This window comes from Protopterus annectens, chromosome 7.part0 (assembly GCF_019279795.1).
Source record: "Protopterus annectens isolate FY-2018-M chromosome 7.part0, PAN1.0, whole genome shotgun sequence".
Lineage (NCBI taxonomy): Eukaryota > Metazoa > Chordata > Ceratodontiformes > Protopteridae > Protopterus > Protopterus annectens.
Window position 1 is genome coordinate 1,545,571,610 of NC_056739.1, and position 14,429 is coordinate 1,545,586,038.

General features: G+C 44.5%; 1 protein-coding gene across 1 annotated transcript in view; it reads right to left on the reverse strand.

Moving 5' to 3' along the window:
* The window catches only part of LOC122807119 (haloacid dehalogenase-like hydrolase domain-containing 5), an 865,954-nt gene that overhangs the window by 177,738 nt on the left and 673,787 nt on the right, over window positions 1-14,429 (reverse strand). The window contains exon 5 of the mRNA XM_044078093.1: window positions 13,669-13,702. Coding sequence (XP_043934028.1) covers window positions 13,669-13,702 — 34 coding nt within the window. The remainder of the gene's footprint in view (window positions 1-13,668; window positions 13,703-14,429) is intronic.

The following is a 14,429-nucleotide window of genomic DNA, read 5'->3' on the forward strand; positions in this document are numbered from 1 at the left end:
ACCCCCTGATTAGAGTTATTAGGATCTTCAGCCATTTGTATCATTTGTTTTTTAGGCATAAAGTCCTGAGCATGTGGCCTGGGCATCGGTTTTAGACATGGATCGAGATTTAGGCCTTTGTAATGAAGGAGACGTCGATTTAATATGCAAGTCCATAGGGCCTGAATACACCCTCAGAAGCCGGTGCCTGCACAGCAGTTCTGGACCCATCCAAGGGAGAGACATCCGTGGGTTCCATAGTTGAAATATCTCGCAGCACACTAGACTCCGAATGGGTCTCAGTAGTGGCCTGTGAATCAGAAGCACCTGAGCACCGACAAACTGGCAACTGGTTTAAGAAAAGCGTCGTCAGCAGTTTTGGACCTCGGCGGTTTGTCTCTGTCTTTATCTTTGTGTTTTTTCAGAATCCCGGTAGTCGGATGGCTAACCGACATTTCTGGATAATTAAACCAAGAACCAAAATATTTAGAGGCAAAAATATACAGATGACAGATAGTGCGCTGATTAAATAAAGCACAAAACTGACAGCAAGGTATGTCGTGGTCAGGGCCTAGGCAAGGAATACAGTATAAATGAAAATCTTTATGAGGTATTTGCTTTTCACAAGTAATGCAATTATTAACTTTTACTGACATCGGTAAGGAGCAAGAAAAAAAGTTTCCCCAACGGGGTACTTAGCTTTTAGTTGACAACTTCGGTTCTGAAACTCGAAAATGAAAATTTCAGGAGCCGGATGACCGGCACTTGCAAACTGCTTCTGCTTTGGGCACCGCACGGCAAGAAAGCCTGATGTAATGGCATCAGCTGCATGTTTTATACCCCTGACAACCTGACGTCATGGAAGAAGAGACAGCAACCGACACAGGACCCAAGACTTTGTTAATCAGGCTGACTGAGGGCAACCTGCAAGCAGATTGCCTAAATGTAATGACTGCAACAGTGAAACACGAAGAACATCACCAGATCCATGACCTCCAGCGGGAATCAGATCTGAACTGTCGAGGGCCTAGGACCCTAAGGGAAGAGAGGGCTCCAACAAGGACGGAGCTGATCCCACTCCCTAGACCAGGCAGAGACATCTTGGCTCCAAGATCCGCTTTGCGGGAATAGAAACAGGGCTGATCAAGGGTAGCATCAGCATCGAGGAAGGAGGCTTCCCTGGCACCGACCTAGACACACACAGGAGTCCAGAAACCCACAACTCCAAAGCCAGGGAAAGGATTGGAGAAATAGTCTTGATGGTATGGCCCAGGTAGCTCAAAGATCCAATAGGGATGGAGTCAACACTACCCCCATCTGAATCTGGGTCTTGAGGAATCTCCTCATCGTCCTGGCCATGTCTACCCAGGACCAGCTTCTAGACAACCTGGAAGAAGCCAACAAGGGGGTCAGGAGTATTTGGACTTAACAGAATGGGTAGGAGACTTGCTCAGAGTACACAAATCTAGAGCCATGGGATCCAACACCGGAGCCGATGAAGAAGGAGGTGACAATGTTATTACTTCCCCTGGATCCGAGGAAGCTGGTGGATCTGGAGTAGACATTTTCTTCAGATCCAAGGGGGTCGGATCTGAAGTTTTCTTAGTTTTGAACTTCGGTTCCAGATGGTCTCAGAGAAGCAGAGAGAGAGAGAGACCTCTTTTTTGCTTCTTTAGATGAAGAAGAAGAAACTGAAGCCAAAGAAGGGGTTTGAGCCTTAGGCGAAGATGAACCCTTAAGATTAAGTTATTATGTCTATACACAAGAGCTCACGGATTGAAAGATACGCACACTTCACAATCAGATTTCAACTGATCCACACCTAAAAATATATATGCACTCCTTGTGGGCATCTTGACTGGGGATCTTATACCTACAAGAAGTGCAATGTTTGAACCCTAGGGAGGGTTTTGTCAGACATGACAGCATCGGAACTGGCTTGAAAGCTGACAAAAACACTTTACGGAAAAAGAGAGAAGTACAGTTGTGTACACTTACCATAACTGTAGATGTTAGAGTGTATTCACTGTTGTAGTCACCATCTGTGGATTATCCCTGCTGTGGTCGCCCTCGGCCAGCCTGAATACCAGAGTCAATGTTTTTCTGTGTCGGCTGCTGTTGCTTGCTGACTGACGTCAGGTCGTCAGTACTATAAAGCAAGACAGCCAACGCCATTACCTCAGTTTTTCTTGCCTTAACCAGAAGCCCATGGAAATATGGTAAAATGGCCCTGGTGGCAAAACTACATTTATGGCATAATAGAGGTAGGTGGTAATACTTGGTAAAGGTATGGAGAGAAGTCCAGGTGGCAGCTTCCAGGATGTCCCTGATGGGAACTCCTCAGAGGGAAGCTGTGAAAGTGGAGGCTGCCCTAGTGGGAAGCTGTGAAAGTGCAGGCTGCCCTAGTGGAATGGGTTCAAACAGACTTGGGGGGGGGGTTCCCATGTAATCTGTAGCAGAAATGGATGCAGAGTGATATCCATTTGGAAATGGTTTGCTTGGAAATGGACTTCCCCTCTGCCCCTGGGGCAAAGCTGACAAGTAGTTGGTCTGGTTTCCTGAACGGTTTAGAATGGTCCAGATAGTATCTGAGCTGTCTGTGCACGTCTAGTGAGTGCAAAATTATTTCCCCCTTGTTTTGTGGGTTAGGAAAGAAGGTGGGTAGGTGTATGGCCTGCTTGCATCACATTAGATACCACCTTGGGCATAGAGGAGGGATTAGTCCTCAGGGAGACCTTGTCTGCATGGAAAAAGATGAAGGGCTCAATGGCCATCAGTGCCTAAAGTTCTGAAACCCTTCTGGCTGAGGTGATAGCTAGGAGAAAAGCAGTTCTCCAGGAGAGGTATCTTAGTTCTGTTGAAGCAGCAGGTTTGAAGGGTAGTAAGATTAGTTTTTCAAAACATAATTCAGGTCCCAGGCTGGTGTGGGTGGCCTTCTGGGAGGTCTGATATTGGAAGCCCCTCTGAGGAATTGTTTAATCGAAGGATGGGAGAACAGGAGCTGCTCTGTATCAAAATGAGCGGAAATGGCTGAGGTATGGATTTTAATAGAAGAGAAGGAGAGGCCATTATTAAGTAGCACCGCTAGGTAGTCCAGGATAAGAGGGATGGAAGGTTGTGAGGTATTGCCCTCTCTGGACTGGCTCCAGGAGATGAATCTTTTCCATTTTCCTGCATAAGATTTTCTGGTGCTGGGCCTTCTGGCCTTTGGGATAATGTCTAGGACCGGTTTGCTTAACAGGGGCCCTTGTTTGCCTTTAGAGTATTACCCATGATGATAGTTTGAGAGTCTACAAGTCTGGGTGTAGCATTCCCCTCCCTCCCACCCGAGTCAAGGGGTCTGAGATCAGGGGAAGCTGCCTGGCAAGGCTGTAATGTCAGGCAGTACAGTAAGAGGTACCAATGTTGTCTGAGCCAGTCTGGAGCAATAAGGATGGCCTTAGGTTTCTCCTCCCTTATCTTGATCATTACCTTGGGAATAAGAGGCAGAGGAGGGAATGCTTACACAATGAGGGTGCTCCAGGGGAAGGTCAAGGCATCCACCTTCCACACTAGGTGGTGATACTCCCTAGTGCAGAATTTTTTCAGCTGATGGTCGAGATGCGAAGCAAAGAGATCCACCTCCGGAGTCCCCCACTCCTGAGTGATTTGTAAAAAGATTTTTCTGTGGAGCTGCCATTCGTGGGGGTCCAGTAAGTTTCTGCTTAAGCGGTCTTCCAGGGTGTTGTTGATCCCTGGTAGGTATTGGGCTATTAGGTGTAATCCCATGGAAGAGGCAGTCAGCCAGAAGTTCATGGCTAGCCTGCACAGAGGGTAAGATTGGGTCCCTCCCTGTTTGTTAATGTACCACATTACTGTGGTGTTGTCTGTTTTGATAAGGAGAACCCCTGGCTTGAGATGGGGTTTGAAGGATGTCAAAGCCTTCCGTACTGCTATAATTTCCTTCTGGTTGATGTGTAAGGGAAGTTGCTGGGCATCCCAAAGACTTTGGGTACACCTGCCTTGTAGGTGAGCACCCCAAGCAATGTCTGAGGTGTCGGTGGTAATGGTCTGCCCGGCTGGCAGAAGGTGAAAGAAAGACCCTTGTTCTTGGCACAGGCTCCTGCCCACCAGAGAAGCTCGGCCCTTCTACAGGGGATCAGAGGGAGAGACCTCTCTAGAGGTTGAGCGTGCTGACACCAAAGGTTCTTTAGGTACCACTGAAGTTTTCTCATGTGAAGCCTGACCAGAGGAATTAGAAGGATGCAAGATGCCATGTACCCCAAGGCTTACAGGAACTTCCTCACAGTGAGGTGACTTCTGGAAGCCAGGTGGGTAAAGTAGAGAGGCAGGAAGCTCTGCTTTTCTGGGGATAGGAAGGCCATTTGGGATGCTGTGTCCAGCAGTGCTCCCAAGAAAATGATCTTCCTGGAGGGTATTTGCTTTGATTTCTTCTCGTTGATGGTATAACCCTAAGGATGTTAGGAGGGTTTTGACAAAGAGGAAGTCCTTGAGTTGCTTTTCTTTGCACTTTGCCTGAATGAGGCAGTCATCCAGATAAGGGTAAATCTGCATATTTTTCTGTCTGCAAAAGGCTATGGCCGGGGCTAAGCATTTGGTGAATATCCTGGGAGCAGTAGATAAGCCAAAGGATAGCGGAGAGAACTGAAAGTGTTGTGAACCTACTCTGAAGTGAAGGAATTTCCTGCACGATTCACTTATGGGGATGTGGAGGTAGGCGTCTTAGAACTAGGGTAACTAACCAGGCATTTTTTGTCAGCCTAGGCAGCACCTGCTGTAAAGTTAGCACTTTGAATTTGGGGACCACCAGGGAGGTGTTCAGAATGGATAGATCCAGGATGGGGCACCAAGTGCTCTCTTTTCTGGGAACAAGGAATAGTTTGGAATAAAAGCCTTTGCCTGTTTGATCTGAGGGGACAGATTCTACTGCCCCTTAGGATATGAGAGTTTGGGCTTGTTTCAATACCTCTGCCCATTGATTTGGAGGTAAGTCTGGGTACCCTCTTGGAAATAGGAGTTCGTTGAAGGAGAATGTGTATCCCTGAAAAATGATCTTTAAGAAACATTGGTCCTTTGTTACAGAAAGCCAATTTTCTTTGCAGAGGGAGAGCCTTTCTCCTAGCTTTTGGTAAGTGAAAGAAGGGCAGAGGGGGAAGAGGGAGTCATTCAGAGTTTTTGCCATAGAGGGGTGGCCTAGAACTCCCTGCCTTTGGAGCAGGAGTGGTCCACTGTTTGGTTCTCTGCTGTCCCTGGGATAGGAATCTTGGTGGTCTGGCCCTGCAGGGCTTACCTTGCCCCTGTCTGCTAGGTGCAGGAAAGGACCAGTGTTTTGAGGGAAAATTCCTGCTGAACCTAGGAGGTTGTACCTGAAAGAAATCTTCAACAGTTTGCATAGACTTTGCTTTGTCTTCCATCTTTTTAAGCACCTCTTTTGCTTTTACTCCAAACAAGCAGCCCTTATCCAAGGTGCATCAATGAATTTAGACTTGACATGATCAGGGAGAGGTTGTTCCTTCAACCATGCATGTCTCCTAATGACATATCCTGAAACTGCTGCCCTGCTTGAGGCTTCTAGGGCATCATATCCACCGTGTAAGGAGTGTTTGGCCACTTGACAAATAGAATGCATTAAAATCTGCTAACTCTTTTGAATTGGCACCATCAGGAAAGGTTGAAATCTTTTGCTTTAATAGTTCCAAAGTGTGTTGTTGATATTTTAACATGTGGAACTGACAGCTGAGTGCTCTGATAGCTAAGGGTGCAGAGGTGTATACTTTTTTACCCCATCTGTTCTCAGAAGGAATACCTTTTGGTCCCTGTGTAATGACCTCTGGGTCTGCAGCAGGATTTCTGTACAGGTTATTTGTGAGAATCTGGTACTCTGTAATACCTGTCAGGTTTACTGGGAGCAGGTGGGAGGGCGTCAGGAGCTAAGTTGGATTCATGGAAGACATCATCCACCACCTCTAAGATAGAGGGGATGGCCAAGGGTCTCTGCTGGGGTAGGTCTAGAAACTCAGTCTTTTCTTAGACTGAGGGAAGTCCTGGGATTCCCAGTGGAAATGTTCCCTTAGGGTGTGTGAAGGGTTTCCCCAAAGGAAAAATCCTCTGGTGGGGAGGTAGAAGGAATGGATTCCGCTGCATCTGAATCCTCATAAGCAGTCAGAGGTTGCTGTCCCTCTTCAAAATCTGAATAATCAGACTCCTCAGAATCCTGTTCTGTCAGTATATCAGGAGAAGGGTCTCTTTTCCTTTTAGAAGTTGTGGCCTGACTCCCCCTGATAAGGGAGATAAGATCCTCTGTCATTTTAAGCATTTGAGCTTGGGGTGGTGGAGCAAGAAAAAGATGGTGGCTAGAGGTAGATTTCCTAGGAGTGGCCTTGCTTCTAGGCCTAAGAGTATCCATCGGTCTGAGAGAAATGTTAGTCAGATGAAAAGAGGTCAGTTTTTGTCTAGATTTGGTAGTGCTAAAAACCTCCTCAGAAGCCGGTGCCTGCGTCACGGCTCTGGACCCAACATAGGCAGAGACAACCAAAGGCTCGAAAGACTAAGAAGATTTCTGCAGCATACCGGATGCCTAAAGGGTCTCGGTAGAGGCTTGCGACGGTATCAGATTGGGCATCAGGGGCTGCGATGGCACCCCACTGAATTACGGAGAACTGATGACCTCTTAGCAGTAGAGTCGTCAGAAAGCTTAGCCTTGTGTCGTCTGTCTCTATCTTTACATTTTTTCGGAATGTCTATGGATTGTTGGCTGATGGATGCCATTTCGGAATGCGAAGTTGGAAGACGAAAATACATGGCTATAATAAGAACTCTACGATGAATGGTTCTCACGTTAAAGAGGGCACAGAACCGGCAATAGGGGACGTCGTGGTCTGAGCCTAAACAAGTGACGCAGTATGAATGGAAGTCTCGGTGTGGGATTTGCTTTCCACAGGTGAGACAATTGTTAACTTTTTCGGACATTAGTTAGTGCTAGAAAAAAGGATCCCCAATGGGGTACTTAGCTTTAGCCGTTTTCAGCTGTAATTCAAACTCTGGAAGCGACCGACCGGCACACTTGCGAACTGCTTCTGCTATGGGTTTCATGGCAAGAAAGACTTGATGTAATGACATCAGCTGCCTTACTTTATAACACTGACAACCGGACGTCAGTCAGCAAGCGACAGCAGCCAACGCAGAAAAACATTGACTCTGGTTATTCAGACCGGCCGAGGGCTACCACAGCAGGGATAACCTACAAGGTGATGACTGCAACAGTGAACACAAAGAACATCTATAAGCTATAATGAACTCTAACTATAAAAAAAATTGTTGTGTAATATCTTACCATAACCATAGATGTCCCTTTTTTCTATGTGGTAGTATTCTTTAAATGTGGGAAGTCCTCCTACCAAGCAACCCAACATCCGGCCATCATACAACAGCTTTTAGCTACTACAAGGTACATGGGACAATGTCGGCCATAAAAGGACGTCCGCATGTACAATCCTCAGAACTATGTTGCTCCAGAAGGAGCACCAAACCTAATGAACAATAATATGCCATTTGAGGAAAGAAACAAGATATAGTGGGGAAGGAGGGAGGGATGGAATACTGCAACATAGAAGAGAAGGACATCTATGGTTATGGGAAGATATTACACAACTATTCTATGCCCTTCTATTCAATGCTGCAGAATTTTTTACATGTGGGAGAATACCAAAGCTTAGTAGGAACCCTGGGAGGAGGAATGAGCAGAAGAGTTTTGAACTGAAGAGCTTTCAAAAAAGTCATGGAGAATGGCTCTAGCAAACCCAGCTCTAGATCTAGAGATGGTGTCCAAATTGTAATGTTTGGTGAAAGTATGCACAAAAGACCATGTAGCAGACTCTGAAATAGAAAGAGAGTTAGTATCCAGATCTTTAAAGAATGCACCTGTGGAAGCCACAGACCTAGTGGAGTCAGCCTTAACAGGAGCAGAAAGTGTCTTACTGTGGAAATCATAACAAAACAAAATTGCCTTAGATATCCAAGAAATAGTCTTGTTTAGAGCAAACCCAGAGCCCTGGGGTGAAAACAAATACCTGATCAGACTTTCTGAAGGCTTTAGTCTTATCCAAATAAGATCAGATTTGTCTATGCACATCCAAGGCGTGTGAGATCCTTTAACTGGAGGACTGAGGAGAAGAGAAGAAAGTGGGCAACTGAATAGATTAAGATACAACTCATTCACCATCTTGGGCATAAAGGAAGGACTGGTACACAGAGACCCTTGCCTTATGGAAAACCAGAAAGGGAGGAGAAGCCAACAAAGCTTGAATTTCAGAAACTCTCCTAGGTTAAAACTAACAGAACTGTTTTCCAAGTGCAAGATTTTAAAGAAGCTGAATCTACAGGTTCAAAAGGGGCCACAGTAAGCTTCTCTAAAACATAATTCAAATCCCAGGGAGGTGGAATTGGTTTACTGGGAGGTTTAATATAAAGGACACCTTTAAGAAAACATTTTACTTCCAATCTGGAAGCCAAAGGTGGAGAGAATGGCAGAAATGCTGAAATAGGTGACAAGTGAACTTTCACTGATGAGTACGCCAAATCACTGTTCAACTCACACTAAGAAAGAATCAGTGGAACTTCCACTGAAATCGGATCCAGATTTCATGAAAGACACCAAAATGAAAACCTCTTCCACTTGGATAAGTAAGATTTTCTAGCACTGGGCTTCCTGGCCTGTTGCAGAAGCAGAACCCTAACCATGTCCTCTGAAAAAAGGTGCCTGAAAGGAATCAAAAGTTGATCACCCAGAGGGGGTCAGCTGTAGGGCTGACAAATGTGGATGAAGCAGAGATCCCTTACCTTGTGTGAGCAGGTCCACCCTGCCAGGTAACTTGTGATGACTGCCCTTGGCTAAATGCAGAAGAAGAGGGAACCAATGCTGTCTTGGGCAAAAGGGAGCCACCAGCAAGATATTGGGTTTGTCCTGCTGAATTTTCAGCAGGACTTTTTGAATAAGAGTAAAGGGCGGGTGCATAAAGAAACATCCCTTTCCATGAAAAAGATAGGGTGTTCACCTTCCAAGCCAGTGGATGTGGGAGTCTAGCACAAAATAGAGGAAGCGGTTTGTTCAGAGGGGAGGCAAACAGATCTAGAAGAGGAGTATCCCACCAGTGGACCAAGTCCAGAAACACATCCCTGTGAAGCATGCATGTATGGTATTGAATCATGGATCTGCTTAATGTGTCTGCCACAATATTCTGAGCAAGAGGAAATTGTTGAATCTACCAAAGCAGCTCAGTTTTTAGGTAAGGGAGAGGAGAGATGACAAATTCCAAATGGTGAGCATGCTGCATCCAGACTGATTTTGGGTACCACTGAAATGTTCTCCTGTGGAGTTTTGCAATGGGCAGCATGGGTATTTCTGGATGCCATAAAGCCTAGAAGTCTCAAACTTCCTGGCTGTAATGGAGGAGAGAGGCAGAAGTCTTTTCGATGAAGGAAGTGAGGGACTGAATCTTGTCTGTTGGAAGAAAGGCCATCATAAGGTCTGTTCTGAACCTACACCCTAGAAAGAGGAGGTCTTGTGAAGGGGACAGGGAAGACTTTGAAATTTATGGTGAGCCTCAGACTTTGTAGGAGAAGGATGTCGAACTGTAGATTTTGAGTCAGATGTTCTGATAGAGGAGCCAGAAAAAGAAGACTGTCCCGGTATGGACATACCTGAATACCCTTACCCCTTAGGAAAGCAATCACAGGGGACAAGCACTTTGTGAATACCCTTGGGGCAGTTGAAAGTCCAAAAGGCAAGCCAGAGAACTGAAAGTGTAAAAAAGCCACACAGAAACGTAAAAATTTCCTGTAAAGAGGATGGATGGATGGGGATGTCTAGACAGGTCATGTAAGACTGAGGGGGAATCAGGAGAAAAAGTCTGTAAAGACAGCATGTGGAAAGATCCAAATTTGGTCTCAAAGGTCCATCTTTTCTGGGGACAAGAAACATTCTTGAATAGAAACCTCTGCATATCTGGTCCAATGGCACCTGTTGAATTGTGCCTTGAGAAAGTAATTATTTTAGAGCCTCTGGAAACAAACACAATTGGTTTGTGGGAGGCTGAGGATCTCCCATGAAGGGGGAGATTTTTCCAAGTCATGAAATATCCCTGTTGGCTAATGGAAAGAACCAAATAATCCTGAGTGCTCCTTGCCCAAGCTGGAAAGGGGAGAGACAGATGAAGAGATAGAGGGGTATGACTTGGAAGAGGTTGGTAGTCACAGAGTACTTGGCCTAGCTGGAAAGGGCTGTTGGTTGGGGGAGGTGCAGAGCTAGTAGACTTGGACTCCTAGCAGTCTTTGTAGATCTAGAAGAAGAGAAGGAAGACAGATGTGCTGGTCTTCTAACAAAGGATGTTTTTGTCAGAAAATTTTAATGGAATTTTGGAACAGGAGAAACAAAAAGGTGCTTCAAATCTTGAAGTTCCTTTCCCTTCTCTTGCAAGGCCTTAAATAAGTCTGTAGCTGCAGAACCAAAAAGAGCAGATTTACCTAGAGGTGCATCCAGCAATTTTGCTTTAATGTTATCTGGCAATGGTTGGAGCCTCAACCAAGAGTGGCTTCCAAGTACAGAACAAGAGGCAGCTGCTCTAAAGAATACCTACACAGCATCATAACGGCATTTAATGAAATGCCTAGCCACTTCAGAAGCTGCTGCTAAGAGAGACGTAACCTGATTTTTAATGTCAGAATCTGGAAGTTGAGCAACAGCTTAAGAGGCCTGAGAAAGTAGGGCCAATGAATACCTGGACATAACTGCTGGATCAGCTGAAGGACACTTGCGCTAGAATATGCAGTCATAAAGCACCTTATAGAACCTATCTGGCCTTTTAGGAGCAGGTGCCTGTGAGTCAGGGGCCTTAGAAAAGGAAGCAAAAGTGTCTAAGAAAGCTGGCAAAACAGGACATACAGTGGAAGGGGGAGGAACTTCCATATGTAGAAGATCATAATACCTTTTTAGCTGTTCTGAAATCTGTGAGCAGTCCCACTTAAAAATTCCATCATTTTGTTAATGGTCCCATAAAAAGAAATCTCCTACTTGGGAATCACCCCCACTGGACTCCTCCTCTGGAGAGGCATATTCTAAAGGGGAGGTAATTTGTGTAGAATGTGCTAAGGAATCCTCATCAGAGGACTCCTCCTCTGGAGAGGCATATTCTAAAGGGGAGGTAATTTGTATAGAATGTGCTAAGGAATCCTCATCAGAGGAAGAATCATCATAATCGGGTAATACCTGTTCCCTAACTCTTTGAACAGGACAGGAAGTGAAAGGAGGAACAGAAACAGTAGAGGAAGGCTTCAAGACTATCAAAGCCTTGAGAGGAAGGGACTTGAGTGTGTCTGTTTTTCTGTTTTTTCCTAACATGCATTTCTGCATGAAGAGATATGGAAGAACCCAACGTAGGCCTAAATTCTGCGACTGACTCTGGAATGTGTTCCCGAACTGGAGTAGGAGGTCTGTCCCTAGGGCCCTCAAGTATGATGAGCTGTGGTTTCCCTTGTCTTTCCGTAATGGATGCCTGCACTGCCTCTAAGGACGTGCCTAGGTCAGATTCCTTAGCGTCTTCCAATGAGGTACCCACCAAGGAACCGGAACAAGCCTCCAAAAGTACCACCAGGTCTTCACTAACCTCAAGGGATACGTTAGTGGAAAGAGGCGCAGCCGGACAGGATTCAGGCCTAGGCTTGCTAACCTTCCTCTTCAAAACTGTCTCAACCAAAGCACCCACGGAACCCTCCATAATGTCCTTAGCCAGACTAAGTCATTGATTCTCTAAATAAAGATTCAAAGCCAAAAGTTGGCTATGTAAAGTTTTAGGGACAAAGGCCTGAGAGATGGAACAGGAACAATGGTCGTTACTGGGGCCTAATAAGAAAAGACAAAGATCATGGCAAGGATCACTCAGGATTCTTCGGTTCTTTCCATTATCTGCCTTCCACACCTACACTAGCCCTTCCTGGATGACACAAACTAAGTACAAAAGAAAGTAGCACAGAAACAAATCCCCAATTGGATACTTATCTGAAAGCTGGCAGCAATGAACAGAATCAGGCAGCAGACAGATGTGCTAGTCAAGGGTTCTGTATGGCGGCAGGAAAGTTTTCTGAGGATTGTACATACGGGTGTCCTTTTATGGTGGATGTTGTCAGCACATATGTGCGACATCCCACATATCTTGCAGTAGCAAAAAGCTGGTTGGGCAGAGAACGTCACACATGTAAAGAATACTGCAACATTGAATAGAAGGACATCTAAATATCACTACCTTTTTTTTTTAAGACAAAAGGACAGGCTTAAAGTTAAAAGGTTAGAAAAAGAAAGACGTAGCTATACTAAAACTGCACTCACACACACAAGTAAACTAAGTAGGAAGACAGAGGGAGTATACCACTTACAAAGCCAACGAAAAAGGAAACAAAAGGAGAATGGAAACACTAGCAATGAAATTTGTGACTAAAGCGACAACAGCTCGACAGCACAGAGATCCACATCCAGATGCTGAAGTGGCAAACAGGATCTGAGGTGCTTGGGTGGGTGTAGAGCATTATGGGCAAGAGGGAGGAGCTAGAGAGTCAGATCCAAGTCTGGAGAATATGACCGAGATGGATCTGAGGATCCGATTCAAGACCCTATCGTGAGGAGGAATAAAGAGGACATCAGATCCATATTTTTCAAGGGAATGTGGTGGAATTTAAAAGTCTACATGAGGAGGTATTACACTCAAAATTCACTACATTTTTGGAGGGAGGGTGTTTTACAGTCTGCTGATCAATTAAAATCAGAAACTTAACCTAGAATGCAGGATGGGAAGCAATCAGTCTTTACCTGCCAAACATGCAGTTTTACTGTTTATACATCCTTCAGTACAGGAAACAAGAGACAGACTCCGTGTCTAGGACGTAACATCTGCATGTTAATGTAGCAAAACTGTTCTTAAACAAGTGGGCCATGATGGTGAAGCACATGTGGAAAGGCTTATAGAACACTCACAGATGCACCCATTGTTTTTGGACAGAAATAAAACAAACACAGCACAACATCCTTGGCAGATAAAACATCTGCTCCTTTTTGGTTTATATTAGCAAAAGACCCTGTAGAACTGGATGAAAATGAGGAAAAAACTGAACCATGACCAAAAGCCAGAGAAGGGAATGGTAATCACAAACAAAAAGGCAGTGTGAATCAGGTGGCAAAAACAGATTCAAAACCAGCCCTATTCGAATTAATACATGACATTAAATCAGTAGTGAGAAAAATTGGCTATATGAAATGTGAAAGGATGCTGATGTCAAGTCCTAACACAAAGACTGTAGTACATGCATGTTTGTGTCAGTCACAGGTGAAGAGTTTTCTTAGACATACACCACAAAACTACTTTCCTACGCAAGATCCTCTTGCCTTGGCAAAGATCAAGAAAAACAATCTACTAGAAGACAGCAACATTTGTATTTTATCATGGATTTCATATGCATTATATAGACATTTTCTTGGGTCTAACATTTTCTTCTAGCAAACCATCCCAACTACTAACATGGCAAATCAAGGTTTTGACTAATTAATGGAAGTGAAAGACATGTTTTGTACTGAAAGCTGGAAAATCTCACTGAGAAAATATGCATTAAAAGATGGTAAAAAAAATACAACAATGCCTCACATACCTTCTATCTTGGGAAAACTCAGAGTAGCAGTAGGCTGAAATGAAAAAGAATCACAAATTAGTGATTTGTTAACGAATTTTGTGTTTCTTCTTTTAACTACATGATGTACCCAAAATGCAAGACCCTAAAGTTCATTCAAGACATTGATGACATGCAAATAAACTGCACTGTGCTTGCACAAGCTGTCCTCTGCCCTAACAGAAGCAAACACTTGCTGTTTTATTACTCAAAGGCCTTTTAAACCACATTAACATCAATGTTAACCAGGTAAGGATTGCAATATACAGGGGTGACCTGGAAAGCATGGGATGACTTGCCAAGTCACACATTATGCAAGTAAATGTGGTTGGAATAGGTCACAGGTGTGAAACTGCATCAGATTTCTTAATCTGTTACTCAACCTCTCTGACAGGCTAGTCACAAACTACTGCCCCTAGTTGCAGAACTATGACCACTGAATCACTGCCAAAAGTCAGGTGACAGCACAAGATCTACAATTAAAGTGTGCTATTCCATAATGTGAAACATTACTACATATTAGAACATGTTCTCAGAAATTATTTTTATTCTAACATGTCTAAATCTTGATATCAGCAGTTATTCTATACAAGACTTTCTAGTTTTAACAAAATGTTTTGTTCTATTCTTTCTGAATATGTACATAGTATCACACTCTAAGCATGTGAAATACTGGTTCTCTGCCCGTCAGTCCTTTGGTGCTCAGACAGCCTGCATCCTCTGCCTTTCCATGCGCTCTACAC